Below are 27,732 nucleotides of genomic sequence, written 5' to 3'. Positions count from 1 at the left end.
AGCGGCTATTTTAATGTTCTTTTTTTGAGGTAAATTTACTTACAGTGAAATGTACAAATCTCAAGTGTAGCATTTCATGAGTTTTGACAAACGCATATACCCTTGGAACCCAAATCTAAGCAAGATATAGAGCTTTTCTATCACTACAGAAAAATTCCCTCTTCAGTCGAACCACACCCTTACCTCCAGGCGCCCACCCTTCTGGCTCTTATCAGGATGGATCAAAAAACTAAAATTTAAAAGTTACTGTTGAATGCCAGGCTTTGTTTTAGAATGCTTCATCAGCATCAGTGCTTTTATTTCTCACGAGCACTGTGAAATGGCTCTTATCTCCATTTTTGCAGATTAACCGTTGAGCACCAGACCAATTAAGTTGCCCCTGGTTATCAGCCACCCAGTGTAGCGGCAGGGCGTGAACGAAGAAGTGGGTTTTAGACTCACGGCATCCCTGAGACGGCTCACGGCCAGCCCACATACGATTAGTTAAGAAATATTATAGATCAATGTTCAAGTGAAATCAATGCCATTTACAAATTCTCAAGCCTCCCGAATAACCCTAAAGGCCGCATGCATTACACTTTACAAATGATTCGTTTCTATCCTAAACAGAAAATGGCAGAAAGGAGGTGTGAGAGGTTGCAAATTCGGTTTTACTGGTGAAAAACCCCAAAAGAGGTGACTTAGGTTCCAAACATGCCTCGAGGCAGGGCCCGCGGGGATGCCGAGATAGGCGGCGAGGGAAGGGCTGGACCAGCGACCTTTAAGGAGCCTGGCGCCGCTCCTTCCTCTGACGCCACAGGCATCCTCTCAGAATAGAGCAGGCTCGACGCGCTCGCCGAGAGAACGGACACGCGTCCTGCCACGGGGATTGGACGCTGCCGCGCAGGGCTCATCGGCAGCACTGGAGTTCAATTTCGTCACCCGTCCCCCTCAATGTCACCGTCTCCCTCCGCTCCTAGGCGCACCCTAGTGCCTCCCTGCCCCGGCACCTGGGTGGGTTCCCAGGCTCCTCCCCAGAGCTGACTTCGAGCCCCACGCCCTACAGGCCCACGGCTGCCATGGCAACCGTACGCCGCCGCCGCCGCCTCTACACGCACGTCGCGAACTAACGGACTCCGCGGCGGCGGCGGCGGCTTATGCCCCACCCCCACCCCACCTGGACCGCAGCAAAACGGTCGGTCGATCTGCGGCACCTAGGTAATGAATCCGAAGGAGACGGGCGCCAGCTACAGAGCCGATGGTGGGGTATCCGGTTTGACAGCCCCACCCCTACTCCCGCCGCGGGAGAGGCGGGGGCCGTGGGCGGCGGGGGAGGTAGTGCGTGCCGTGCGGGACGGGGAGAGCCGCGGGCGCGCATGGCATGATGGGGATTGTAGTTCAGTGGCTCCTTGGGCTCGCGGCCTTGGCGGGGCGGCCTGGACGGGAGAACTACAAAGCCCGGCGTCCCCGACAGCTGGGAAAGACCGATAAACTTTGAGCCGAGCGGGCAGAGACGATCTTTCTCTTTGTGTTGAGGGGGGTTCTGGGGTGGTCGCGGAACTGGGTTCTGAGCGCTGGGAAGGGGAAGTGGAGGTGGAGGTGAGACTCGGGCTTTCCGCCCCGCCATTTGGCCCGCCCCGGTTGCAGCACTGGCCCCACCCCGGCCCGGCCACCGCCCCGCATAGTCTCTGGGAGGAGCGGCCGCCCAGGCTGCAGGGCCTCGGGCCTTCGGCGCCTCTCCCCCCCCAGGTTGCTGCCTCTCGGTGCAGAACCGTATGTATGGCACACGTTTGATGGGAGACCCGAAAAACTATATTTTAACAGGCGTTTCTCCTTTTCCCTGATTCCCTCCTTTATTTCTAGGTATTTGATCAGATTTGTTCTGAAGTAGTTAGGAGGTGTTTGCATTAATTAAACCCATTGATTAATAATTACTCAAAGGGCATTAATGTTTAAAGGTTAACTGTAGAAGTAGAGAAAAGATACCATGCTGTTATATGGTAGTATCTGATATTTTTACCGTTTTGCGTTTTGCATTTTACTTATTGAGGGTCAAGATCCACCCCTGCCTACTAGCCTGAACACTGCCGACACATATTTTGATTCTATTTGAAACCTCAGTTCAACTTTAAATCACTAATGTTTTTGAAATACAGACTTGTCTTTTTATTTCATTTTTTTAGTAGTGGGTAGTAATAATTATTTTCTTTTTTATAACATTTTCCAGAATTTCTCAGGACCATTTTTCAGAATGAAAAGTGCCATGTTCTTTCTTCCTTTCTTTTTTTTAATGCTCTGGAATACACCTTAGCGCCTGAAGTTTGCTCAGGCCCTGGCGGTAAGGAAGCTGACACAGATTTAGAAAACCTGCCTTGTCTACCCTTTAACATTTTTCAATAGGTAGAATACCATCCTAGAAATTCGGTATTTTACAGTGGTATGTTGGAAAATTATTGATGTATTGTGGGCTTATTTTGTGTGTGTATGTTTTAAAACAAGAAAACAACATAAGGCCACTATAAAATTCCTTTTACTTCCATTAAATGAAGTTGGCCTCTGTGAACTATACTTAAAGTAACAGTCTCATAGGAGGAGATAAAAAGTAGGTTTAGTAAGACCACTAGAAAAAAATCAAGACCTTATGGTATACAGTATAAGGATTTGAAATATCTTATTTATTCATTCAAGATTTGTTTATTCATTCATTCAAGATTTGTTAAGGACCTATTATGTGCCAGGCAATACATGCCAGGTGGTGGGAATTAAGAGATGATAGAATATAGTCTGTGTTCTGCGTGGGCACACATTCATGTCATCACAGTAGTGTGGGAGAGAGGTGCAAATTGCTCTGAGCCTCCAGTGGGAATATGTGGTAATATCACAGTGACGTGTATTGAATACTTACTCTGTGGGAGGTACTCCTTGGCATATTTTGCATGCAACCCCTTATTTAATCCTCACAGCTATCCTGTGAAGTCGCTGCTGTTATCTAGAGATGAGGAAACAGCCTTAGAGACCTTGCCCAAAGTCATAGCTGATAAGGTGTGAACCTGGGATTCCAACCCAAGTGGGTCTAGCTCATCTCAGTCATGATCTCAACCACTCATGCCATTCTCCACACCCTTTGGAAGAAAGATCCTGACTCTGTCTAGGGAGATTAGGAGAAGCCTCCAGAATGATGTGACATTTGACTTGTGTTAGGAAAGTTGCTTAAGCTTTTACTGGAGAGAGGCTGAGGAAAGTCATTCTAGGCAAATGGCATAACAAAAGCAAAGGAAAAATTGGAGTGCTTTGTGTTTGCGGAACCCTAGGTCATTCTGATGACTAAATACTTGCAATATAGTGGGAGAGACCAGATCTCGAAGTACTTGGTACCATGACAAAGCGTTTAGAATTTTTCCTCAACATGGGGTGACGGTTGAAGAATTTCTGATAGAGTAGTGCCATTTATTGGGTTTGTATTTTAGAAAGACCTCCGGCTCCAGTGTGGAGAATGGATCCAGGAGAGTGGTGATAGGAAAACCAGTTTTAGGGGGAAAAAAAAAAAAAAAAGTCCAGTAAGGAAATGAAAAGAGCCTAAAGTAAGCAGTTGGAGTTATGGGAAGAGATGGATTGCAGGAGTATTTAAGAGGTAAAATTGATAATGACTTGATAATTGGGGGCTAGAAAGATTTGGAATCCTAAGACAAATGATTCTTAGTTTTCTGGCTAGGATGACTAATGGGATAGTGAAACCACTGATTGAGATCAGGAGGAACAGGTTTTTATCTGGGGCAAAAGACAAAGATAAATCCGTTTACTTTTGAGTATTTGTTCAAGGTTCCTGTGGGATATTCAGGTAAGGAGGCATTTGTATCCAGAGTTCAGGACAGAGATCAGAGGTAGAGGTTGAAGTGTAGATAAGTAGTTATAGGAGAGAATGGACCAGCTCACATAGGAGGAATGTGTAGCTATGAAAAAAGAAGAGGTTTGGATGTGGAACTCTTGGGAAACAGCAGCATTTACAGGGGGGTTGAGTTTCTGGGGAGAGGGGGGTGTGTTTGAAAGGAAGTGGGAGCCCACAGATGAGGCTGAGAGGTCAGGAGGCAGAGAGCAAGGAGAAGAACCACAGAGAGCATCATAACAAATGAGGTAGGAGAGGAAAGTAGGAAGCAGGGAGGGAGTGATCCAGGTGCCTCGGAGAGGGTGAGTAAGGCAAAGACTGAAATGTGTCCAATGGATCTGGTGACTGCACATCATTTCTAAACTTTGCAAAAATGAAGAAGAGGAATCTGGGCATAGGCTACTTGAAAAGAGTTTCCGTATTAATACATATACAAAAGAAAACAGAATAATGAGCCCCATGTAGCCATCACCTAGCTTGGAGAATGAACACATGACCAATTTTGTTTCATCTGTAATCTCTGCCCGCAGTTGGATAATTTTATTTAGTTCTTTTTTAATTAATTAATTTTTATTTTTGGCTGCATTGAGTGTTCGTTGCTGCACGTGGGCTTTCTCTAGTTGCAGTGAGCAGGGGCTACTCTTCGTTGTGGTGCGTGGGCTTCTCATCGCGGTGGCTTCTCTTGTTGTGGAGCACGGGCTCTAGGCGCGCGGGCTCAGTAGTTGTGGCTCGCGGGCTCAGTAGTTGTGGCGCATGGGCTTAGTTGCTCCGCGGCATGTGGGATCTTCCCGGACCAGGGATCGAACAGTGTTCCCTGCATTGGCAGGCGGATTCTTAACCACTGCACCACCAGGGAAGTCCCATGGATTATTTTAAAGCTAGACTCAGATATCATATCTTTTTATCTGTAATTATTTCATTATGTATCTTTGAAAGTTAAGGATTCTTTAAAAAAATATAGAACTGTAGTATTACCTACTTAAAAAATTCAACAGTACTTCCTTAACATAAAATTTCCAGTCACACTTCTTTTTAAAGAAGCTTGACTGTGAAGAAAAAGAGTTGAGGCAAACTAAAAGAGGTTTGTAGGGTGTTTTCTTTTTTTTTTAAAGATTGATGACAAGCTATTAAGGAAAGAGCCAATAAAGAGGAAATGTGTGACGATGTAGGCGACGAAGAGCGAGGAGAGAGCTGATCGAGATCCCTGAGAAAGTAGGAAAGGAAGGGATGAGCAGGGTGGAAGAATTAGGCTAGAATGAATTTGGTACGTTTCATAAGCAGCAACTAAGTTCTAGCTGTGTTACTAGGCAGCATGCTAGTAACAACATGTTGATAGGAGGGGAGAAGCTCTGAAAAAGGAGGAGATGCGAATAGATACACGTATTTATAGGTTGGGTGGTAAAAGGTGAGAGTTCAAAGCTTATGGCCCCTAAGAGGTGGATAGAAGTAAAGGTCAATTGATGAGAGATGAGATTGGGGTTAGGAACGGAGAATAGTGGAGATTTGAAATAGCCACACTGGAAGGGGACCTGAGCTAGGACAAGTAAGAATTGTTTCATTGATTAGATGACAGCAAAACACCAGGCGGTGTCATTTTTTTTTTCCTTAAAATTTGATTGGTTTACTAAGGGGAAGCTTAAAATATTGAGGAAACCAATATCCTACTGTGTTCCTGAAGAGAAGAGAATTCAGGCCAAGAACTTAGGATTGGACCATTCCTCAATAACTTTAGATTTATTCATTTAAACTGATCATTGCTGTCTATTTGTGTAAATATCACACTAAAACTAGAAAGGCCCTTACAGATCTTTTGGATCCATACTTTATTTTCTCAACATGTACAGTGATATTCTTTTACAGAGAACATTTCTCCAAGGATCATTTCCTGAGTGTGGTGCAGTGGGAGGGGTCAGATGGATCTGTTGTCCACTTCTGGAACTACAGCTTATTTTCCAGGTGATCATGCACATGTTTCCAGACCTGCGCCCACTCAAAAAAGATGTTCACGCTATCTATAAGATTTTTGGGAAGATTGGACAGTTTAACGGAGGTAAACCTGAAGTGCTCCACAACCGAATGCCTTTCTCTTCCCCTTCCGCACCTTCCTCACCAACAACATGGCAGGATTGTCAGTTCTCTTTGACAAAAGGCCATGTTCTGTGACTTTGACCATATTAAGCAGGTAGATCAGGTAGTAGTTACATTACAAAATGATAATTTGATCTATATAAAAAGATTCATCAATTATTCTTTTAAATGAAGCTTCCTTAAGTGCTATAAAATGTTATTTTATGTCGACCGTTAATAGTAACAATGTCTGGGCTTCCCTGGTGGCGCAGTGGTTGAGAGTCCGCCTGCCGATGCAGGGAACACGGGTTCGTGGCCCCGTCCGGGAAGATCCCCACGTGCCGCGGAGCGGCTGGGCCCGTGAGCCGTGGCCGTTGAGTCTGCACGTCCGGAACCTGTGCTCCGCAACGGGAGAGGCCACAACAGTGAAAGGCCCGCGTACCGCAAAAAAAAAAAAAAAAAATCCAAGTATGTTGGGGGAGAAAGCTGTGTGTGCACGCGTGTGCATGCGTGCGTGTGCGTGTGTTTTGTGCAGGATGGCGGGGGGAAGGGTGTGGTTGGAGATGCAGCTGGAGAGAGAGCTTGGAACCAGGGGTTTATTTGTTATGTTTAGATCTGAGTCATGAAAGAGACAAGTCATAGTTATCTAGAACCAAGTGAAGCAATATTTTTTTCTTCTTGGTCTGAGCATGAACTGGAACTGAGCTCTTCTTTTCATTCTGAGAATAGAACTCTCCTTGAAGATACTACTTGGATCGTTCTGTATAGGGCAACACGACTGGATCAGTTCAGTAGTAAATGTTGCAAGAAGATGCTGATTCATTTTTGAATACATGATAAATTATACTTCAATAAGAGAAGTGTTGTCAAGTGTGCGACATTGCTAAAATATTTCATGCCTCCTTTACATGTAACCTGACCGTTTAAAAGTCCTAGAAACTCTTCTAACTTAAACTAAAGGAGACTTTTAAAAACCCTCTTATAGGGCCTCCCTGGTGGCGCAGTGGTTGGGAGTCCGCCTGCCGATGCAGGGGACATGGGTTCGTGCCCCGGTCCGGGAAGATCCCACATGCTGCGGAGTGGCTGGGCCCGTGAGCCATGGCCGCTGAGCCTGCGCGTCCGGAGCCTGTGGAGGCCACAACAGTGAGAGGCCCGCGTAATGCAAAAAAAAAAAAAAAAAAAAAAAAAAAAAACCCTCTTATATTTCAAGATTATGGTTAAAAGTAATTAAAGTTGTGGTATAGCTTCTAGGAATTTATAATGAAAACTGGATCCGTTGATTTACTGTTATTTTTGAGGAAACATTAGCTGCTCCAAACCTGTTTTAATGTTGAGTGTGGAGTAAAATAGTTTACGTTGATTCAATGTCATCATACGCTAGGAATGATGCTAATGTATTATCACACTTAATTTTTACAATAACCTTATGGTGAGAAATATTATTCTCCCTCTCTTATAGATGTAGACGTGAGAAATTACATGATTTGCCTGAGGTCACACTGAAAATTTGTGGTGCCTGGATCCCTACCCGGGTTTTTCTGTCTGAAATTTTTCTGTTGCCTGCACGCTTGAAGAGTTTAGCTTGGTATGCGATTCTAGGTTGGCGGCTCCCACCTCCAGCACATGCAACATACTACTCTGCTGCCTCCAAGCTTCCAGCGTTCGTTTTGAAAAGTTAGCTGTCAATATATTATTTTTCCTTTGTTGATAATATATCATTTCTCCCTATTGCTTTTAGGTTCCTCAGTTTTACTACACTGTCTCTAGATGTGGATTTATTTTTATTTATTTTGAAACAGAGAGTTACTGTCCTCTATAGATTTCGGAAATCTTTTAGCCATTATATATTGGATACTGCTCTCTCCTTTTTGCCTTCTAAAATTCATAATAGACATATGATGGATCGTATCTTTCTGCTCTCTGCATTTCTTATCTTTGCTTACTTATTCTATCTCTATATGCTGCATTCCGGGCAGTTTCTATAGCTCTGTGTTCTGGTTTCTTGATTCCCCTTTCATCTGTGCCTAATCTGCTATTTTCTCAGTCCATTGAGTTTTTCATTTCAGTGACTATATTTTTTAATGCTAGAAGTTCTTTTTGATTCTTTTCACATGTGCCTATTCATTTTTAAATGACCCTATGTTTTTAGATGTACTTATTTTATAGTAACTATTACATTATCAAGTGCTTTTGATAGTAGCATGGATTCAGCTATATGTTGTAGCATTTGACTCACCCTCATGATGGATTGTAAATCTTGTACCTTGAAATTTTGGCTGTAACCTCAGTGGAAATACTGTGAAGCCTTGGTCAAGGATGTATCCTGTACTTTTGTGTTTATTTCTGTGAAGTGCCATATGGAGAACTGGTGAATGAATAAACAAATTTGATATATCCCTATAATGAGATACTACTCAGCAATAAAAGCATTAAATTACTGATATATGAACAGCATGGTTGAATCCCAAAAGTATGATTCTAAATGAAAGAAATCAGACACCAGAATATATACTGTATCATTCTATTTACGTCACATTCCAGAAGAGACAAATCTTTAGTGAACAGAAGAATGTATGCAGTTGTATGCATTTTTCAAAAGAAATCAAATTGTACTCTTAAAATTAGTGAATTTCATTGCATAAAAATTATACCTCAATAAAGCTTATTTTAAAAAAAACAGGCAGGGCTTCCCTGGTGGCACAGTGGTTGAGAGTCCGCCTGCCGATGCAGGGGACACGGGTTCGTGCCCCGGTCCGGGGAGATCCCACATGCCGCGGAGCGGCTGGGCCCGTGAGCCGTGGCCGCTGAGCCTGCGCGTCCGGAGCCTGTGCTCCTCAACGGGAGAGGCCACAACAGTGAGAGGCCCGCGTACCGCAAAAAAAAAAAAAAATTATACTGATTGGTTTTTTAATAGAAACCACCTTGAATGTTTGGTATAAACCCCACTTGGTCATAATGTGTTATCCTTTTTATATACTGGATTTGATTAGCTAAAATTTAAATATTTTTGTATCCGTGTTCCTGAGGGATACTGGTAGGTAAATTTCTTATAATGTCTGGTTTTGGTATCAGGGTAAAGCTGGCCTTAAAATATGAGTTGGAGGTTTTTCCACCTCTTCCTTTTTCTGAAAGAGTTTGTTTGGAATTGGCTTATTTTTTCCCTGAGTACTTGAGAGAATTCACTTGTGAAACCTTTTGGATTTGGAGTGTTTGGGGTTTTTTTGTTTGTTTGTTTTGTTTTTTGGGGGGTTTTTTGGTGGAAAGATTTTAAATTACAAATTGAATTTCATTGATTGACAGAGGGCTATTCAGATTAATTACTCTGTTTCTTCTTGAGAAATAGCTTTGGTATGTTGTGACTCTCATAGAATCTGTCCATTTCATTAAGCCCTCTTTTGCCTTTTAATAGCTCTAAAGTTTGTAGTGATAACCCCTCCATTTCTGATTTTGGTAATTTGTGTTTTCTCTCTCCCTTTCTTGGTCAGTAATACTAGAGGTTTAATCATTTTTAATGATCTTTCCAAAGAACCAGCTTTTGGCTACATAGAAATTTCTTTTTTTCTGTTCTATTTTATTGATTTTTACTCTTAACATTATTATGTTCTTCCTTCTACTTCTTTTGGGTTAATATGTGTTAATTTTCCTAGATTCTTAAGACAAGCTGAAAGCAGGAGTTGGCAAACTATAGTCTGGGGGCCAGATTCAGTCTGCTCCTTATTTTTATATGGCCCATGAACTAAGAATGTTATTTTCATTTTTTTTAATGGTTAAGTCAAAAGAAGAATAGTGTTCTGTGACGTGAAAATAAATGAGATTCAGATATCAGTGTCTGTAAATAAAGTTTTATTGGAACACAACCACACTCATTTGTTTACATATTGTTTATGGCTACTTTTGTGCAGAGTTCAGTACTTGGAGTAGAGACTCTGTGATGTTCTCATTGCTTTGCACTGCTGCTTGGTGCGCACTATGATCACAGTGTTTCACGTGCCCTGCATACCACTGTACTGTGACATTTTACTTCATTTATTGTCAGCGGATTCCCATCATGTCAAAACAAGAAAAGATGAGAAAAATGGACTTGACATATTTATACTTTTAAAGCACAGTGGAGTGTAGAATATCGAACTAAATGACAAAGCATTGTGATTATTATGCAATGACACTATAGCTGTGCTAAAGACATACAATTTACACTGACATTACCAGACTAATCCCTCGTCATGGTATTCCCAACTCATAGGAAAGCAGTGGTTAGAAAACTTAAAAAGGAATATCTTTTTAAGCAGAATTTCTTCACAAAATTAAAAAACGAAAATCAGGCTGCACCCCAGAGTAAGTTTCTGAGTGTCTCATTTGTTGGCCAAACAAGGAAGTTATTTACCAATGGTAATTTAAGTAAATCTTCTTTGACTGTAGCAGCCAAAGAAATGTGTCTGGAGAAAACAAACTTGCTTATGACTATTAGCCTTCTGGTGAGAACAGTGGCTAGAAGAGTTGAGGACATCAATAATCAATTAAAAAAAACAAGGCAAATGATTTTGATTGGTTTTCCTTGGCTCTTGGTGAATTGACAGATGTTACCAAAACAGCTTAAGTGTTTATTTGAGAAGTCAATGCTGAGTTTGAAGTTACTGAAAAATTACATTTAATGAATAGTGTGTGTGGAATAGCTACAGACAGGAATACTTATAAAAAGTTGAGAAAACACGAATTCTGTATAACCTGAAGTGGAATCTGTTAAGATGTGTTGAAACTTGGGGTGGCAAAAAATATGTGTAGAACAGAAAAAGGCTTAGGTGAACAAATTTACAAAGCCGTGAAAATGTAGCATGGTTAAAGTTTTGGGCTCTTCACTGTTTTTTTAAAATTTATTTATTTTTTATTTTATTTATTTTTGGCTGTGTTGGGTCTTCGTTGCTGCACACAGGCTATCTCGAGTTGCGGTGAGCAGGGGCTACTCTTCGTTGCGGCGCACGGGCTTCTCATTGCGGTGGCTTCTCTTGTTGCGGAGCACGGGCTGTAGGTGCACGGGCTTCAGTAGTTGCAGCACGCTGGCTCAGTACTTGTGGCTCACGGGCTCTAGAGCACAGGCTCAGTAGTTGTGGTGCACAGGCTTAGTTGCTCTGTGCCATGTGGGATCTTCCCGGACCAGGGCTCGAACCCGTGTCCCCTGCATTGGCAGGCAGATTCTTAACCACTGTGCCACCAGGGAAGCCCTTCACTGTTTTTTTGTTTGTTTGTTTTTTTATCAGCAGGTGATTTGCAGAGAATATTTGAATCTATCGTGTAGTAAGGAACCATTAGTGTCTTAAGGCTCGAGTGTTGCTCTTGAGGACTTAGCCATTGTCAGTTCCATGAATTTTTGTCAGAAATAGACTTGCCCCTGCCACACAGCAGTTTGGTGGCTTGTAGTGGTAAAGTTCTATTGTCATCATTTGAGCTAAGGGCTGATTTGAAATTTTTCTGAATGAGAGGAACTGCTCTCACCCACTATTACTGAACACTGAATGGCTTTGGAAATCAGTTTGGCTGCAGACTTGATAATGTTTCTTTATGAATCAATGGAAAATTACAGGGCCAAACAGTGCTTATATGCAAAACTAAAAGTTATTTCAGTGCCAACTAATGTTTGAATCGCAAGTAATACCAAGCTATTTTATATAGCTTTCCTTGCTGTCAAAAGTTAAAGCAAAGAAGTGAGATCTCCATTCCCACCCAGATTTTCAGTATATTTTTTTGAGCTCAAACTACTTTGATGCAAGTGCAAAGGAAATTTCCATATTACGAAATCCATTTAACTGTGTAATTGAGATACTTCCACTTACCCTTCAATTGCAAGTGATTAACATGCAATGTAATGACATGCTAAAAGACATATCAAGAGAAGAATAAAAGCTTTAAATGCTTTCCAAACAGTGAATATGCTGGATGAAATCATATGCTTGTGATTTGATATCATTATGTGACAGTACCTATCTGGGTAAAAAGACACTTTTAAACATGAAATGCATAAGTATTATTAAAGAACATCATTAACATATGAACATTTGCAATTGATTTTGATGATAGGGAACAGTAACTTTGAATCTGAACTACATGAACTATCCCCCCGCAAAAGAGTTCCATTCTTATTAGTAGACCTGTTTTGCAAAACGTTGTACTCAACTATTACTACTATAATACTTTGAATTTTGTCGATAAAAATTGTGGACATTTTTGTCTCATTATATAGGTACTTACATAATATCCTCAATTTTGCCCATTGCCCCTCAAAACTAAAAATATTTACTCTCTGGCCCTTTACAGAAAAAGTTTGCTGACCCCTGCTTTCCATCGAGATATTTTCAGTCTGCATATTTGTGTGCCTGTACATACTAGCAGAATTAATGCTTTTGTCTCACAGTGACTAATTTGAAGAATTGTTCTAATTTGAAGAGGAAGCTTTCCGTGGTTGTCCTATTTTCTGTGGGTAGGTCTACTGAATGTTGACATTTCTTACTGTGAAACAGTAGTGTACTATTTGCTGCAGTGTGATTCTCAAGTAACATAGATGCCGCCTTCAAGGAACCTATGCCTGGAGAAGGGGCAAATAATATGCCAAAGCACATAAAGGCAACAATTTTATTCTCAAAAATGTACTGGAGTCAGCTGAAATGACTAGACCTAGAGACAGTTAATTTTGAGGAAGAGTTTTTGAGCCCCTTAAGAATAGATAAGAAGTAGAGAGGAAGGGCCAAGCTACCCACATCAAAATTTAATTCCCTCAGGAAGGCATGGAGAAATATTTTGATTTTTCTCTACCAAGTGTATTCACTGGTTTACTGTTCCAGGAAATAAGAGTAGGTCAATTTGGACTCTTTCCCAAGATGTCATTCTCCTGTATCTCCGGACTTCCTACTCTTTGTAGTTTTTGGTGGAAAGCAACTTTGCTTAGAAGCCTTGGATGATCTTGGGAGACTTTAGAGAAGCCTGGAAGAAAAGCCAGAATTACTGGGCTGGAGGGCTTTGACGGAAACCAGAGGTTCAGATGATATTTTTTCCTAGCATCTTATAGAAGGGGAAAGATTATTGATAGTTATTTGCACAGACAAAAAGCTACAAATGACAAGGTCATAGAAGATTACAACATGAGGAGCAAAAAGAGCTCAGGTAGTTTAATTCACAGGTTTTTGCTTAGATTTAAATTGTATGGAACAATTAAATGTATACAAACGATGCATGGACAACTATAGGCTGTTCTTTTAAAATGTGTTCTTTAAGTCAAAAAGTTCCTTAACTTTTTGTTCTTGGGGCCAAATAGTTTTAGTGAGAAATAGTTTCTGCAGTTTTAATTGATGTCATTGGAAAATGTGAGATATTCATATATTTATTTTTACATTGTCAAGAATAAGTGGACTAAAATAAAACAAGTTCATCTTTACTATTATTGCAGCTTGTAGTAACTATAAATGAGCAAGGAGAACTAGTGTCTAATTTTTGTACCTGTAACATAAATCGATAGTTCAGAGCTGTGTAATTTGTCTCCTTGCTATCTCTTTGTGTGTTCATTTGTGATCTCCTTTGTATTTCCAAAATTGGGAATTTTGTTCACTATTATAAGATGCGTTCAGATAACCTCAAAGAGTGAGAGAACCATTTTGACTTTCAAAGTAGTTTTAAGCAGATCTTTTAAATCATAATAAGAAATGCTTTAAAGTCAGTACTGGAAACTTAATAAAAAGTCATATTTTATGTTTAGGTCTCTGAAAGATGAATTTGGCTGAGATTTGTGACAATGCAAAGAAAGGAAGAGAATATGCACTTCTTGGAAATTATGACTCATCAATGGTATATTACCAGGGGGTGATACAGCAGATTCAGAGACATTGCCAGTCAGTCAGAGACCCAGCTGTCAAAGGCAAATGGCAGCAGGTAAGATCACGTTCAAGTATTCAGTGAATGAGGGCAGTGGTCTGTTACACTTGAAAGATAAGAGTTAGAAAATTAGCTTGAGATTTTTGTAAATAGCTCTTATTTGTCTGAATACTGAAATATATTGAAAATGTGCTCTGAATAATTTTCTTTCCCAGTTAATATTTTATATACTTTTGATAATGTATTTTATGAGACATATTTTGAAGGTATTTAATTCAAATTGAATCTACTTTTAATTCTTTTCCCTGATCAGTTGACTAATTGTGTGTGATTACAAATTTTTGAAATAAGGTATTTCTACTTGCCCTTTCCCCTTTCATTTTACATGTAATTTTGACTCATTTCATAAAACTTTTCCTTTAAGAAGATTTCCTCTTCTTTTGAAAGACTCCTTATAAATACAAAGGAGTCAGTAATCTAATAAAAAACACTAATATATTTGCTGTGTCTCTTGACTATACAACTTGGTTATATAATATTACAGTTAATAAAAACTTGAATTAGAATTTCCCCACTTACTCTTAAAACTTAAAATCCTTTTAAAATTAAAAGTACAAAGTCAGGCATTTCTTTGAAGTTTCATTTATGTGCTAATGCCTTTCAAGTGTTTAAGTTTTCCACTGGTCAGAAATTGATGTTTTACTAAGTTTTCAGGGTAAATTTGGCTTATTTTCCAACTTAAGTGTTAACCAAATTATGTTGGGTGAGAACAATACACTCGCTTTAACTCAAGTTGAAATTTTTAGTTGTGTTCTATCCTGCATCCTAGCCCCAGGCAAGAGTTGTTTATTAATCTAGCATGGAAATATTTTTGACCTGTTCTTAATTGTGTTAAATAGTGACCATTTCTGTTCTGGTACTTCTACTGTGTTTCTTTCCACTAGGTTCTGAAATTTCATTTCTCTAAGTGTAGCATATAATTGCATATATTAGTTGAATTTAGATTTTTCTTTGGTTCTGTGACTCCTTTATATGTTCCTTTCTATATATTGTTTGAGATAAAGTTAAGGGAAAGTTTCTTATGCTCTGCTTTATAGGAAAGTGTGCTTTCTGGTTAAGAAAATTAAAATTGTTAAAATTAATTTATAAATGTAATTTTCAATCTGTTATCTGCTTGTCTTTGAAAATTAGTTTGGGCTCAAAGTTTGAAAACATGAGAATTTCCACATAGTTGGTGCTCAATGAAGTTTTTTAAGTGTGGGGAAAATCTTGCCTTTGAGCTCAAAATAAACTTTAGCCAGGACTTGAAAGATTTTAAACAAGGGGAAAAGTACTCAGACTTTGGTGAGGCAGAATTTAAATTGGAAATGGGTAATTCTTAGTATCAATATTACACCACTTCAGGCTTTCAGATGCTCACGACAGGCATTTCGTATTTTGTGATATTGGGGGTAGGAAATGCTGATTTCCTATCAGCATTTGGCTGAGAATTTTTGAGGAAGCTATTTACAAATATATTAAAAGTATTTAGCATAACATTATGGATTTCTGGGAATGGTTAACTTCTTACTAACTTAGTTGCTTGTTTTAAATTGTCTTAATGGTCATCACATTCTTTGGTAGAAAGAATTTCTTCATGAAAGATATATAACGACTTGCACTAAGAAAAGATATATATTAAACGTATGTCTTGAAACCAATTCCTGGCCTCCTATGTAACTTTAAATAGTTGTCTTTTTAAACTATGTTTTAATTACTCATTTTGCATACTTTGAATGACAGTAAGAAAAGTAGAATTCTATAGCAATTTGTTATTTGCAATTTATATAAATATTTTGTAGCATAAAGGCTATTTTTTTAAGGTTCGGCAGGAATTATTGGAAGAATATGAACAAGTTAAAAGTATTGTCAGCACTTTGGAAAGTTTTAAAATCGACAAGCCCCCAGATGTCCCTGTGTCCTGTCAAGATGAACCATTTAGAGATCCTGCTGTTTGGCCGCCCCCTGTACCTGCAGAACACAGGTAAATGGGACTTTATATTCTCTTTAGGTACTTCTATAGTTAATTGATATTCAGAGTGAAGAGAGTAAAGCTTTATTTGAGCAAAGTATGAAAAACTGTTTGGGGGGGCATGTAAATTTAATACATATTTATAATTTTCACACATGTGTGTTTACAGGGTTTGTATTTGGTAAAGAACAGAAGTATATCGTTTGTCATCTATCTTGCTTTTGGAATGTTTTACTACTGTCATCAAAACAATAGAAATCTACTGCTAGTCCTAAATTTTAGTTTCACTGATAAATTTCTCAGTTAAGCGAGTTCTTTTAGATTTCATAATGTCAGCCTCAGAGCTTTTTTTTTGCTTTAAAAGACTTATTCCTTTCCAGTTTGGATGCCTTTTATTTCTTTGTGTTGCCTAATTACTCTAGCTAGGACTTGCAGTATTATGCTGAATCAGGGTGATGAGAGTGTGGGCATTCTTATCTTGTTGCTGTTCAAGAAGAGCAACTTTCAATTTTTCAGTGTTGAGTATAATGTTAGCTGTTGTTGCATATGGCCTTTATCACGCTGAGGTATGTTCCTTCAACTTGTTGAGGGTTTTTATCATGAAAGGATGTCGTATTTTGTCAAATGCTTTTCTTCATCTGTCGAGATGATAGTATGGTTTGTATCTTTTATTCCGTTGATGTGACGTAGCGTATTTATTGGTTTGTATATGTTGAACCACCCTGGCATCCCAAGGACAAATCCCACTTGGTCCTGGTGTATTTGAATTTGGTTTGCCAGTATTCTGTTGAGAATTTTTGCCTCTGTATTCATTGAGGACAGTGGTCTATAGTTTTCTTTTCTCATCGTGTCCTTATCTGGCCTTGGTATCAGAGTAATGCTGGCTTCATAAAATGCGTTTGGAAGTGTTCCCTCTTCCTCCGTTTTTTGGAAGAGTTTAAGAAGGATTGGCGTTAATTCTTTCTTCAGTGTTTGGTAGAATTTGCCAGTGAAGCCATCTGGTCCTGGGAAACACTTTCAGCATAGGAAGTACCTGTTCGTAATTGCTAGAGCACCATGATGTATTTCAGAAGGCAGTGGCCACAGACAATACCTCTAATATCTAATATCTGTGGCTCAGACTGAATAGAAAGTGTGGCTGGCATTTTCCCATTGATGAACACTTTCCTGAAAACTTCTCCTCATTAGAGAAACACCAGCGCAATTATTTCTTTTTCTTTGGCCTCCTTTAACTGCCCATAGCACAGATCTGACTTATTTTTTTTTTTTTTTTTTTTTTTTTTTTTTTTTTTTTTTTTTTTTTTTTTTTTTTTTGCGGTAGGCGGGCCTCTCACTGTTGTGGCCTCTCCCCTTGCAGAGCACAGGCTCCGGATGCGCAGGCTCAGCAGCCATGGCTCACGGGCCTAGCCGCTCTGCGGCATGTGGGATCTTCCCAGACCGGGGCACGAACCCGTGTCCCCTGCATCGGCAGGCGGACTCTCAACCACTGCGCCACCAGGGAAGCCCCTGACTTATTTTTATACCTGTGTTTTAATCGTTATTCTCAATGAAAGTGGAAGATGAATGGACCAGAATATGTTTCTCCAAACCTCCTCCCTCCACACTAAATTTTTAAAAAAGTTTCCCTTGTGTGTAACCATTGTGTGTATTTTTTTTTTTCTCTGTGGATCAGAAATCCTTAATAAAAGCAAATCTAAGACTGTATATTGCCTGGGGAAAAAAGATTCCCATTTCCGCATATATCAACAACAATGGAAAAACACCCAACAACTCCACAGGGTTCTACCAGTGAAGGAATTCTGTTTAATACCTGGAGTAGTATCATGGGATTAGCAGTTTTAAACTTTAAGAATAAAATCTTTACATAAGCAAATCCACAGATCCTTCACCAAGTAATAACATCATAGTGATACCTATGTAAGGCAGATGTTAATGAAGTAAACTTTACACAGGTTTGTAGCACAGAATGTGTGCATGAGCTGATAGAATAAGCAAATATTAAGATTGTAAGTTTAGGGTTAAAAGTTATGGGAGGTTAAAATTGTATAATTTTTTCCTTTTATAATTTTGTTTCTTCTACAGGTCGTAGAAAACAAAAGTAATAAAATTTCCACCTAGAGATAGTGAAAAGTGGATATAGTCCTTAGGTATTCTTGGTGTAATGGGAAGACAATTGACTGGAGCCCACGAGATCTGAGTTTGAATTCTACTTCTGACACCTCTTTGCTTTATGACCTTGTGCAAGTTATTTAACCTCTAAACATTAGCTTCACTGTCTGTAAAATGGGGATGTCTACCTCATGGAATTAATTAAGAAAATTTAATGTTTAGGACAGTAACTGGCATGTAATAAGTGAATCATCAACTCTGAAATAAAAGACTACAGCATTCTTTCAGATAAATAGTAAGAGACTAACAGAATTTAAAAAATGACATAGCCTCATTTGTAAAATTCCTTAAGGAATTTTTTTTCCTTCCTGTACATTCTATATAAATCCTTAGTTTTCTGAAACATTTTGAATAACTCTGGCAGAGAGAATATGGATTTTTAAATGTCCAAGTCTCATGAAGTGGGCAATCATTTTTAGGAAGAGCATGATAACTAGTTATCTGTCAATTTATGTTTTACAAGCACTATCTTATTTAAACCTACAGTGATCCTCTGAAGTAGCTACTTGTATTGTGTACCCATATTACTATTGCTGATCTATTGTTATGAATAAATCGTATGAAGCTGAGGAAATTGAAGCTTACAGAGTTTGTTATTTTCCCAAAGTCATCTGAACAAGAAAGTGGCAGAGCCAGGATTTGAACCCAGATCTCCTCAACTTCAGGAGTCTTATTTATACCCACTCTGCCATGTTACTTGGCTACACATACTTGGTGGTATCTATGGGTCTATTTTGATATTTATCTATATATCCTAATATATAATATATAGTTCTGTTAACCACTTGATTAAATTCTCACTAGAGGTGGTAGGAGAATAAAGAAGCTGAAAATGCTTGATGAAATAAATAATGTAATTAAAAACATTTCTCTTTGAGAATACCACCCTGAAATTGCAGCGTAGGCAAGTCGGAAAGTATAATTTACCTTGTTTTGTACAAAATGTTTCCAGGACGCATCTGTTGGGTTTATTGTTAGCCACTAATTTGGTAGCCCTGCTTGTGGGTCTGCCTTTTCACCTCATGGACTTTAACACAAAACTTCTCCTCTCTCCCTGTTACGGCACAGTGAGGTAATGTCCATTACCACTGGTGGTTTTCCGTGGTGGTTTGCCACGTTGTTCGAAGTTATACCTTATATGTCACGTGTCCTCTGGGTTTAATCATGATCCTGTTTACCAGCAGCTGCTTGGATATATCAGAACAACCTTTTAAAGTGAATTAGATTTATTGCCTTAAGTATGAGGAAATTGAGCTACAAAAGTAGGACTATAATGGGAGGTTCTGGCAATATGAGAATTAAACTCCAAAGAGATGAAGCCTCCAGATCATTCTTAGTGTCCTAAGTTAAAAGGTATCTTGTATTAATTAAATTATTTTATAATATTTTCCATGTAAGTTTATTAACCACATTCTCTTTAATGAGGCCATTTAAAAATGATCTCTCCTGGTGAGACCTGAGGCCATGAAACTAAGATTTTCTGTATTGGAACAGTATTTGACATAGATTATATTCAATAAAGTGTTCTTTATTCAACTTAAAAAATAAATGTGTTAGGTCTTTTAAAGTTACATCTTTTGGGAGATATGGCAGTAACAACAGGATACACAAGCCTGAAAATAATCATTTGGCTTATTCCATACAGGTTGAAAAAGAGAACTCTGATAGGCTCTCTAACGTTATTTCATCTGGAGCCAAGGGAAATGGCATAGAGTGTTTCTGTATACAGATAGATAGGATGATTGATTTTTATCAAATCTGTGCTATTCTGTAGCATTTCAGCAAGGAGGAAATTCTTGTTGACTTGGTATTAAAATTGTTGCTTTATGTTTTCTTTGGGTACCCTAATAGATTAAGTAACTGCTTGCATATTAAATCCCAGTTTGCACTGGAAAAAGATCAGTTAAGGTCAAGGTCAAGTACCGATAGATAGTAAACTGCCATCTCATCCTTACTGGTATCTCACCCAGGCTCTGGGAAATTTTCCCGGGATTGGGAGGTAGGAGAGCAAGCTTTTCTGTCAGTTCCACCACTAATTGAGTGGTCCTCCAAGTTAATTTCACTTCTCTGTGCCTCACTTTTCACCTCTGTAAAATGTACATCATGATGAGATTGTTTTGTAAAATTGTTTTAAAGTCTTAGGAAGAAAAACACTATTACTGCCCTATCCAACGTATATTTTATGAGCATTCATCATATACTCAACTTTATTTTTGGCCCTGTGGAAAGTATAAAGGTAATAAAAAAAAAAAAACCCAGCACAGACCTTGGCCTCAAGAAACCATCAGAAAAATAATCCAGACATTCTGGAAAGCTTAACCTAGGATGCTGGCACCTATTGTATACCAAATACTATGCTGGGTGCCAGTACTATGGTGGGGATACGGTGGGATGCAGAAACAGACACAGTCCCTGCCTTCCTGAGCTTACAGTCTTGTAAAATGGGTGTGAGAGCCATTACTGAGGTAGAATGGACTGGATTTGGTGATGAATGAGATAAGAGAATGAGAGAATTGGTGCAGGTAATTAAATATCTAGAGGAAGCTGTTGAATAGGAATTGGAAATGAGAACCAGAGTTTAAGAGAGGTTGGGATTAGTAGTAGTTACTTAGGAATCCTCAGCAAGTATGGAATTTTAAGAAAGAACTTTTAAGGTCATTCTTCATATGGTAGAGTAGGTTATTGCTGAGTATGATTGGCAGGTTGAGATTATACTCATTTCTAAACACTCTGGAGTCATATTCTCTTCCAGAGTTCTGTTTCTGGAGTGTGGGGTGGACTCTATATTTAGACTATGGGAAGAAATTAGGTAGCAGCGCTGATTAACCATAATCATAGACATTTATTGAGTCGTTTTTAACTGTGAACCAGGTACTATGCTAATAGACTCTCTACATGGTTTTTTTCTTGATCTTCACAACCACCCTCTAAAATAGGTACTATTAATATCATCCCTATTTTTTTTTAGAAGAAATTGAAGCTTAAAGATTCTAAGCAACTTTACCAAATGCTGCATGTAGATTAAGTAAGATAAGGATTGAGAATTGGATTGGATTTAGCAACATGGAGCTCACTGGTGACCATGATGAGTGGTTTTGGTGGAATGGTGGAGAATAACGGAGTGGGCTCAGAGAACGGGAAGAGAGGAATTGAAAACAGTGAACGTGTGCCGTTCTTTCAGCGAGTCTTGTTGAAAAGGGCAGCATGGAAATTGAGTGGTAGTTGGGGAAGTGGAATCAAAATTTGTTGTTGTTTCAGAGACTTTTGTATGCTGATAAGAATGCTGCAACAGAAAGGGGAAGATTGACGATGCCTGGGAGAAAGAGGCACTGCTGGAGCAATGTCCCTGAGTAGACAAGAGGAGGCACAATGCAGTGTACAGGTGGGGCGGGTGCAGGAAAGCTGATTCAGAGTCGCTGGAGGGGAGGCAGTTAGTTATAAAGGCTGTGGACGCAGATGTGGAGGCCGATGTGGAGGTGAGCGCTTGTGGAAGTTCTCTCCTGATTATTTCGATGAGGGAAGAAAAGCAAGCAAGATCGTCTGAGAGTGAGGGCGGGGTGCAGGTGTTTTCCAGGGTTTAAATTCTCACCTAAAGTGTCCCAAGAGGGGACGTCCGTTCCATTTGGCTATTTTGTTTCTTTTATGTAAATTTTCTAGGAAGCATTTGTCTTATTTTGCAGAACTCAGTAGTCATTCATTTGAAATCTTATTTTGGAATTCTAGGTATTTATTGCAATGAGTGCCTAAAAACTTGGTATTTCTATTGTTTTTTTTTAATATATTACAGAAAAGACAGCTGAAAGATAGAAATTTTAATTCATTAGGGATAAACTAAGGAGTGGGAACAAGATAGTGGTAAGTCCGAATGAAATCGTAACACATCCGTTTTGTTTTTCTTGAAAGCAGTCTTCGCCTTGCTGCCCTTGACCACTGTTTCCTCCCTTCTCCTTTCCTCTGGCAAACTGCCGTGGTGTGTACGCTCCCTGTTGCCTTTCACTGCTTCTCTTTCCTTAGTGAGTAGAAAGCCTGGATCTCTATTCATTGCAGTATGGGACTGACTTCTTGAAGACAGCTTCCTAATTTAAAATGGAATGCCAGATTCTCAAGAGTTAAGGTATTTCACTTTGGTAACAGTTGATAGTGTTTACCATCTTTCTTCTTTGGAATGCGCCTCTTCTTTCGGCTTCTGTTCACACTGTACTGTTCTTTTTTCCTTCCTCTTGTTTCTTTTTTTCTAACTGTGGCCCCTTCCTCTCTTCTCTCCTCCTCTTGTTCCCTAGTGCTGTCCCCCTGCTCGTTCTGTATTCGCTTCAGCTCCTTATATCCAGCCCCACTCTCTCTATGCTTTGCAGATGACATTAGTGATAGGAGGATTGTGCCTTCTGGTTTGCATGAGCAGACTAATTGTCATTTGTAGATAACTTCTCTTTTCTCTCTCATTGTTTTTATGATTTGATTTTTTGTCTTGGTGTTAAATGGTTTCACTACAGATGATCTGAATATGGATTTATTTTTATTTAACACTACTTAAGACTTGTGTTTCTTTTGTTTCAAATTCTTTTTTATGCTTTTAACCATTTTAAACATTCATTTTTATAGTTCATAACTGATAGTTCTATTATCAGAAGTTATTTGGAGCCTTATCTTTTTGGTTATTTCTGATGGCTCTTGTTTGTGGTAAAGTTGAGAATGTCCCTTCAAGGTTTGAGTCATTCTAATGTGTGGCTTGTTTAGGGGGATGTCACTCCTCAGAGGGTCTGTGTTGGGTTCAGCCAGGTGCCTTCAGGATGTCACGCGCCTGGACCACTTTTAGGTAAATTTCTTCACTTAACGGAGTGTAAAACCAAATCCCAAACCACAGGAGTGCAGGCCCTGGTTACTGTTTCTAGGGGAGACTTGTACCTTACTCCACACACATAGAACATAGGCTCAGATGGACAGACGTACTTGTTTCTTCCATGTGCGTGTTTAAAGTCTGCCCTTTGAGCGTCCTGGCTTCAGTTGCCAGTCTCAGTTCAGCTTTGACATTTGTAGGCCTCAGGCCTTGTCTCAGGCCTCACTTTGTGCTCAGTAAATCTCAAGCCCTTAGGTGCCTGAGACCTGGAAACCCTCAAGGACTGCCATGCCGTCAGCTGTATTTTATTTATATTTTGGCTGTTAGGTATTTCTCTTATCTTCTGGTAAGATCACCTATGTATAAACAGGATATTTGTTACATTTTATCCAGAATTTTTTTTTAATGTTACAGAAAAGAAAACTGAAAGATAAAAAATTCAATTCGTTAGAGATAAACTGTATCTATATATTTATCATAAGTTCTTGAGGGTCTTATGCTCCAGTTTGTTGTTTTTGAGGACTTTTATTTATAGTTTAGTTGGGAACTCTTCTTCAGCGAGGCTTTAGTTGCAGGATTTATATGTGGATAGAAAGGGATGTCCAATATAATACATAAAATATGTATATATTTTTAGCTAAACTATAAGCTTCTTGAATGCATGGACTATATCATATTTTTTTGTATTACAGTGTTTTGAAAATCAGTAGAATATTTTCAGAACTTGACTATAAACGAGACAGAGAACTATGAGATATTTAAAGTTCAACTGATAGTATTTTAATACAATCTGTAAAAGATGTGTAGTCCCTATACTCTGAAAGAATGCCATTGTCCATCTAGTTTTAAGGTCTTTAGAGTTAGACATAAGATAAACTAAATATTTTAAGTTTTTCAAGTTCAGAGGTCTTTAGAGTTAAATGGAAAAGGCAAGGGCCTATCTTTAGATCCAAAGAAGAGCAAGGTAAAAGTAAATAATCAACCTGCCTGGGAGTAGTGGCATTCTACCATTAGATGAAATAATTAGTAATGTCATCATCCCCTTCCCCTACCTTAGAAGGGATAGAATGACTGGCTTAGCAACTTTAAATAAGGATTAGTATGTCCCATCAGAGTCTCTGACAAGAATCTCGCCCCTGTTCTTGCTGAAATACCTAGTTGTGGGTAGCATCAAAATGCTAAGAGGGCAGCCCCCGTGATACTAAATGGGACTGTATAATATTTGGTGTGAGAAGGATGTCTGCAGCTCCAGATCTCATACCAGCTGAAATTTTTGGCTAAATATTACCTTGGTTAACTTGGATAATTGTCTTCTGTAGTGGGTAAGCATCTTTCAACTCCAGTGACATTTCGAATTAAGAGTAGAAATGTCTAAGAGACTCAAAACTGTAATAGTAGTATTTTTTGTTAAGGGATATGTACATATTTATTGATTATTTTTATGTACTTGTAATTTAAGACAATATGGCTAATGAGGGTGATAAGCATGCAATTCCAATTTTAAGTGTATTATGGAATAATTTAGATCTGTGATTTTTACATGAAAATTTATGTTAAGTACTTTTGGGGAACATTTAGGAGAAATTAGGCTTACCTCATTTATAAGTTTAACTTACTAAGTTTATGAAAGTATTTATATGTAAGTTATGCTGTGTTAAGTAAGACAATTGAAGAACTAAGAAAGAAATAAAATATATTACATTTATAAACGTATGTTAAAAATTTTAGTGGCATTTAATTAGCCAGGTTTGTAAATGGCATCAAACATTATTCAAAAGCCTCTTAAAAGTGACTTCTGGGCTTCCCTGGTGGCGCAGTGGTTGGGAGTCCGCCTGCCGATGCAGGGGACACGGGTTCGTGCCCCGGTCCCGGAAGATCCCGCGTGCCGCGGAGCGGCTGGGCCCGTGAGCCATGGCTGCTGAGCCTGCGCGTCCGGAGCCTGTGCTTCGCAACGGGAGAGGCCACAACAATGAGAGGCCCACATACCACGAAAAAAAAAAAAAAAAAAAAAAAAAAGTGACTTCTAAAATCTGCTACTCTTGTACATAGAAAAAGATTTGTAAGTGAATCTAAAAGCTTTAAGGACTAACTGAATTTTTGCAGTTTTAACTTTAATAAATTGAATATTTAAAGAATCAAAGTAAACCTTTGAAGAGATGTTTTGCACAAAAAGTACCCTTGAGGATATAAAACAACTTGTATCAGCATGGCTTATAGTACTCCATGTGTTTCTGAGTGTGATTGATTTGTTTGTTAGATAGTGAGGGAAGACTTAACCCAGTATACAAAAAGCCTTTTCTATTACGTAGCGTAGTATCTTGCATTCATCAAAAGTTCAGGTATTTGTTGAAAAATTAATATTTTGAACAGACTCTGGAATATATCATACTAAAATATTTGTTTATAATTTTCTGATAGCAAATAATTAAAATTTCTAAAGTTCTTTTTAGAACTGGAACTTATTAAAGGTTAGATTCTGTGGAGTCACTTGATTTATGAAGAGGCACCACTGCAGTTCAGTAGGGAAAGGTGGGTCTTGTCAGTAAATGCTTCTGGGTTAATTGAATGTCCATGTGGTGAGGAAAATCTTGACCCCTTACCTCACATCATATAGAAAAACTAATTTGAAATAGATCACCACCTAAAATGTAAAACGGTAATAAAATAAAACTTCCGGAAGAAAACATGGAAGGGATATTACCATCTTCTTGGGATAGCAAAGATTTATTAAACTGGACAATAAAGCATTAAAGATAAAAGATCAGTAAGTCAGAATTCTAAAATTATGAACTTCTTTTCATCAAGAGATACACCATTAAGACAAGCCATATACTGGTAGAAAGGCAGTAAAAAAAAGGAAAGCCATATACTGGTAGAAGATGTTTGCAATGCATATGTATGACAAAGGACTTGTATCCAGAATATATAAAGAACAACAATCAATAAATCAATAAGAAAAAGTCAGGCAACCCAGTTGAAAAAAAATGGACTAAAGACTGGAACAGATACTATACAAAAGAAGATATTCACGTGGCTAATAAGCATCTTGTTGAAAAGGTGTTTAACATCTGTAGCCATTCAAGAAAGGCAAGGTAGAACCACAGTGAGACACCATTACACGCCCACCCACCCCCGAATGACTAGGGTGGGACAACTGGCACTCTTGTACATGGCTGATGGGAGTGTAGAATGGCATCACTGCTCTGGAATACCATTGGCTATATTTACTAAAGCTAATCTTACATACACTTTGTGATGCAGCTATTCTGCTCCTGGATACAGATCCCAAAGAAATGAATGCTTCTGTTTACCATGAGCATAATTCCCATATTCATAGAGGCTTTAATAATAAACCTCAAACAGAAAACAGCTCAGGTGTCCATTCACAGAATTGATAAGTTGTATATTTATGCAATAGAATACTCCAGAGCAGTGAAGAAAGATCAACGGCTATATACAGGAACATGGATGAATTTCACAGGTAATGTTGAAAGAGTATGTACTATAGGATTCCATTTTGTGAAACTAGAACAGGCAAACCTAATCTATGATAGGAAGGTCAAAATAGTGGTTACCTTTACCAGCTGGTATCTACTAACAGGGGCCATGAAAAAAACTTCCTGGGGTATTGGGAAATGCTCTTTGTTCTACAGGTGGTTATACAGTACCAAAATTTATTGAGTTGTATACCTAATATATGTACATTTTACTGAATATATGGTATACCTCAATGAAAAATAGATTTAAAAAATTCTGTTAAGTATTAATCATCCCCATTTACAGAGGAAGAGTATGAGGTTTGTAGATGTTAAGTGATACACTCATATAATCAGTAATTGGTGGACCTGGGAGTAGGAAGGCACCCAGGGTTTAGGATTCTAAATCTAATGCTAACTCCGGATCACCATGCTGTTTCTCTGTGAAGGGAGGAATAGTGTTTGCAACGTTTTTATGTCAACAGCCAGTATAGTTCCTGTCCTTATTAGATAAACATATATTTTCTGATTTGAAAAAATAGCAGTCATATATTTGATGAGAGTGGACATTAAAATTCTTAATTATTAATTTCAAATAACAAGTCCTCTAATTTCTGTTTAAGCTTTGTTTTCTTGCCTCCTGATTTCTTACCAAACAATTTCTCTTGGACTCAAAGTCTCATATATTGACTCCAAGTCCTTATAGTAAAACTATCAGTATGAACTACTTGGAACTCGTGTTTTTTTCCATTAGCTATAGAGAGGTATGTATTTTCCTGTTTAATTCATATAGATTAATGTCATAGCAAAGTAAGATTATTTTCCTTCCTTTTCCAGAAGTTTCAGTAATTTGATTTATGTTCTTGGGCATATATAGGACCTGTTCCAAGTTTCTTATTCTTTTACTAGAATTCTAACAATGTATGAACAAACAGATATAACCAAAGAATTTAGAATAATCATGAAACAGAAAGCTGGAAGAAATAGAAAGAGCTGAATAGATGGGAATCTTAAGGTGCTTGTATAGCAATTGGAGAAAATTGTGATAGTATCTTTGACCCTGTTTCTAAATATGGTGTGGAATGAAGGCATCTTCAGAAGAGGTCTCTTTCCCTTTGACTTCTGGAATCCTGGATGAGTGGTGCTGTCTGACAGACAGTTCTGTTTCTGTTGCCCAATCTTTTATGGAGATCTGCCAGGCAGTAATACAGCAGGTTCAACTGAGGGTGTGTACTCTGAGCCCACATCACCACCACATGTGTGTTTCTAGAACATGCCAACAACTTTGTAGCAACCCTATAATTTCATTTTTTTAGGCGCTCAAATAATTTAATTAGTGGTGTTGTTATATTCATCATATTTAAAGTTTATTAACTACCAAGTAAATAATATGAATAATAAAATTTATGTAAGGAGTAAGGAGTTATAATACAGTAGGATCTATGTACCCACCATG

At 38.6% G+C, this 27,732-nt stretch overlaps 1 protein-coding gene across 4 annotated transcripts in view; it reads left to right on the top strand.

Annotated features, from left to right (window-relative positions):
* Window positions 1-801: 801 nt before the first annotated feature.
* Window positions 802-27,732, top strand: part of KATNAL1 (katanin catalytic subunit A1 like 1) — a 64,883-nt gene continuing 37,952 nt past the window's right edge. Inside the window, exons 1-3 of one of the 4 annotated variants that reach the window (XM_081214617.1) lie at window positions 802-1,197; window positions 13,671-13,843; window positions 15,649-15,809. In XM_081214617.1, coding sequence (XP_081070743.1) covers window positions 13,682-13,843; window positions 15,649-15,809 — 323 coding nt within the window. In that variant the 5' untranslated portion in view covers window positions 802-1,197; window positions 13,671-13,681. Of the gene's footprint in view, window positions 1,198-1,525; window positions 1,573-1,677; window positions 1,753-5,824; window positions 5,913-13,670; window positions 13,844-15,648; window positions 15,810-27,732 lie in introns of those variants that run through there. The other 3 variants (XM_081214618.1, XM_081214616.1, XM_081214615.1) reach the window with 3 other exon arrangements.

This window comes from Mesoplodon bidens (assembly GCF_964165515.1).
Source record: "Mesoplodon bidens genome assembly, chromosome: 17".
NCBI lineage: Eukaryota > Metazoa > Chordata > Mammalia > Artiodactyla > Ziphiidae > Mesoplodon > Mesoplodon bidens.
The sequence above is the reverse complement of the archived record's forward strand: the minus strand, read 5'-3'. Positions and strand labels throughout refer to the sequence as shown.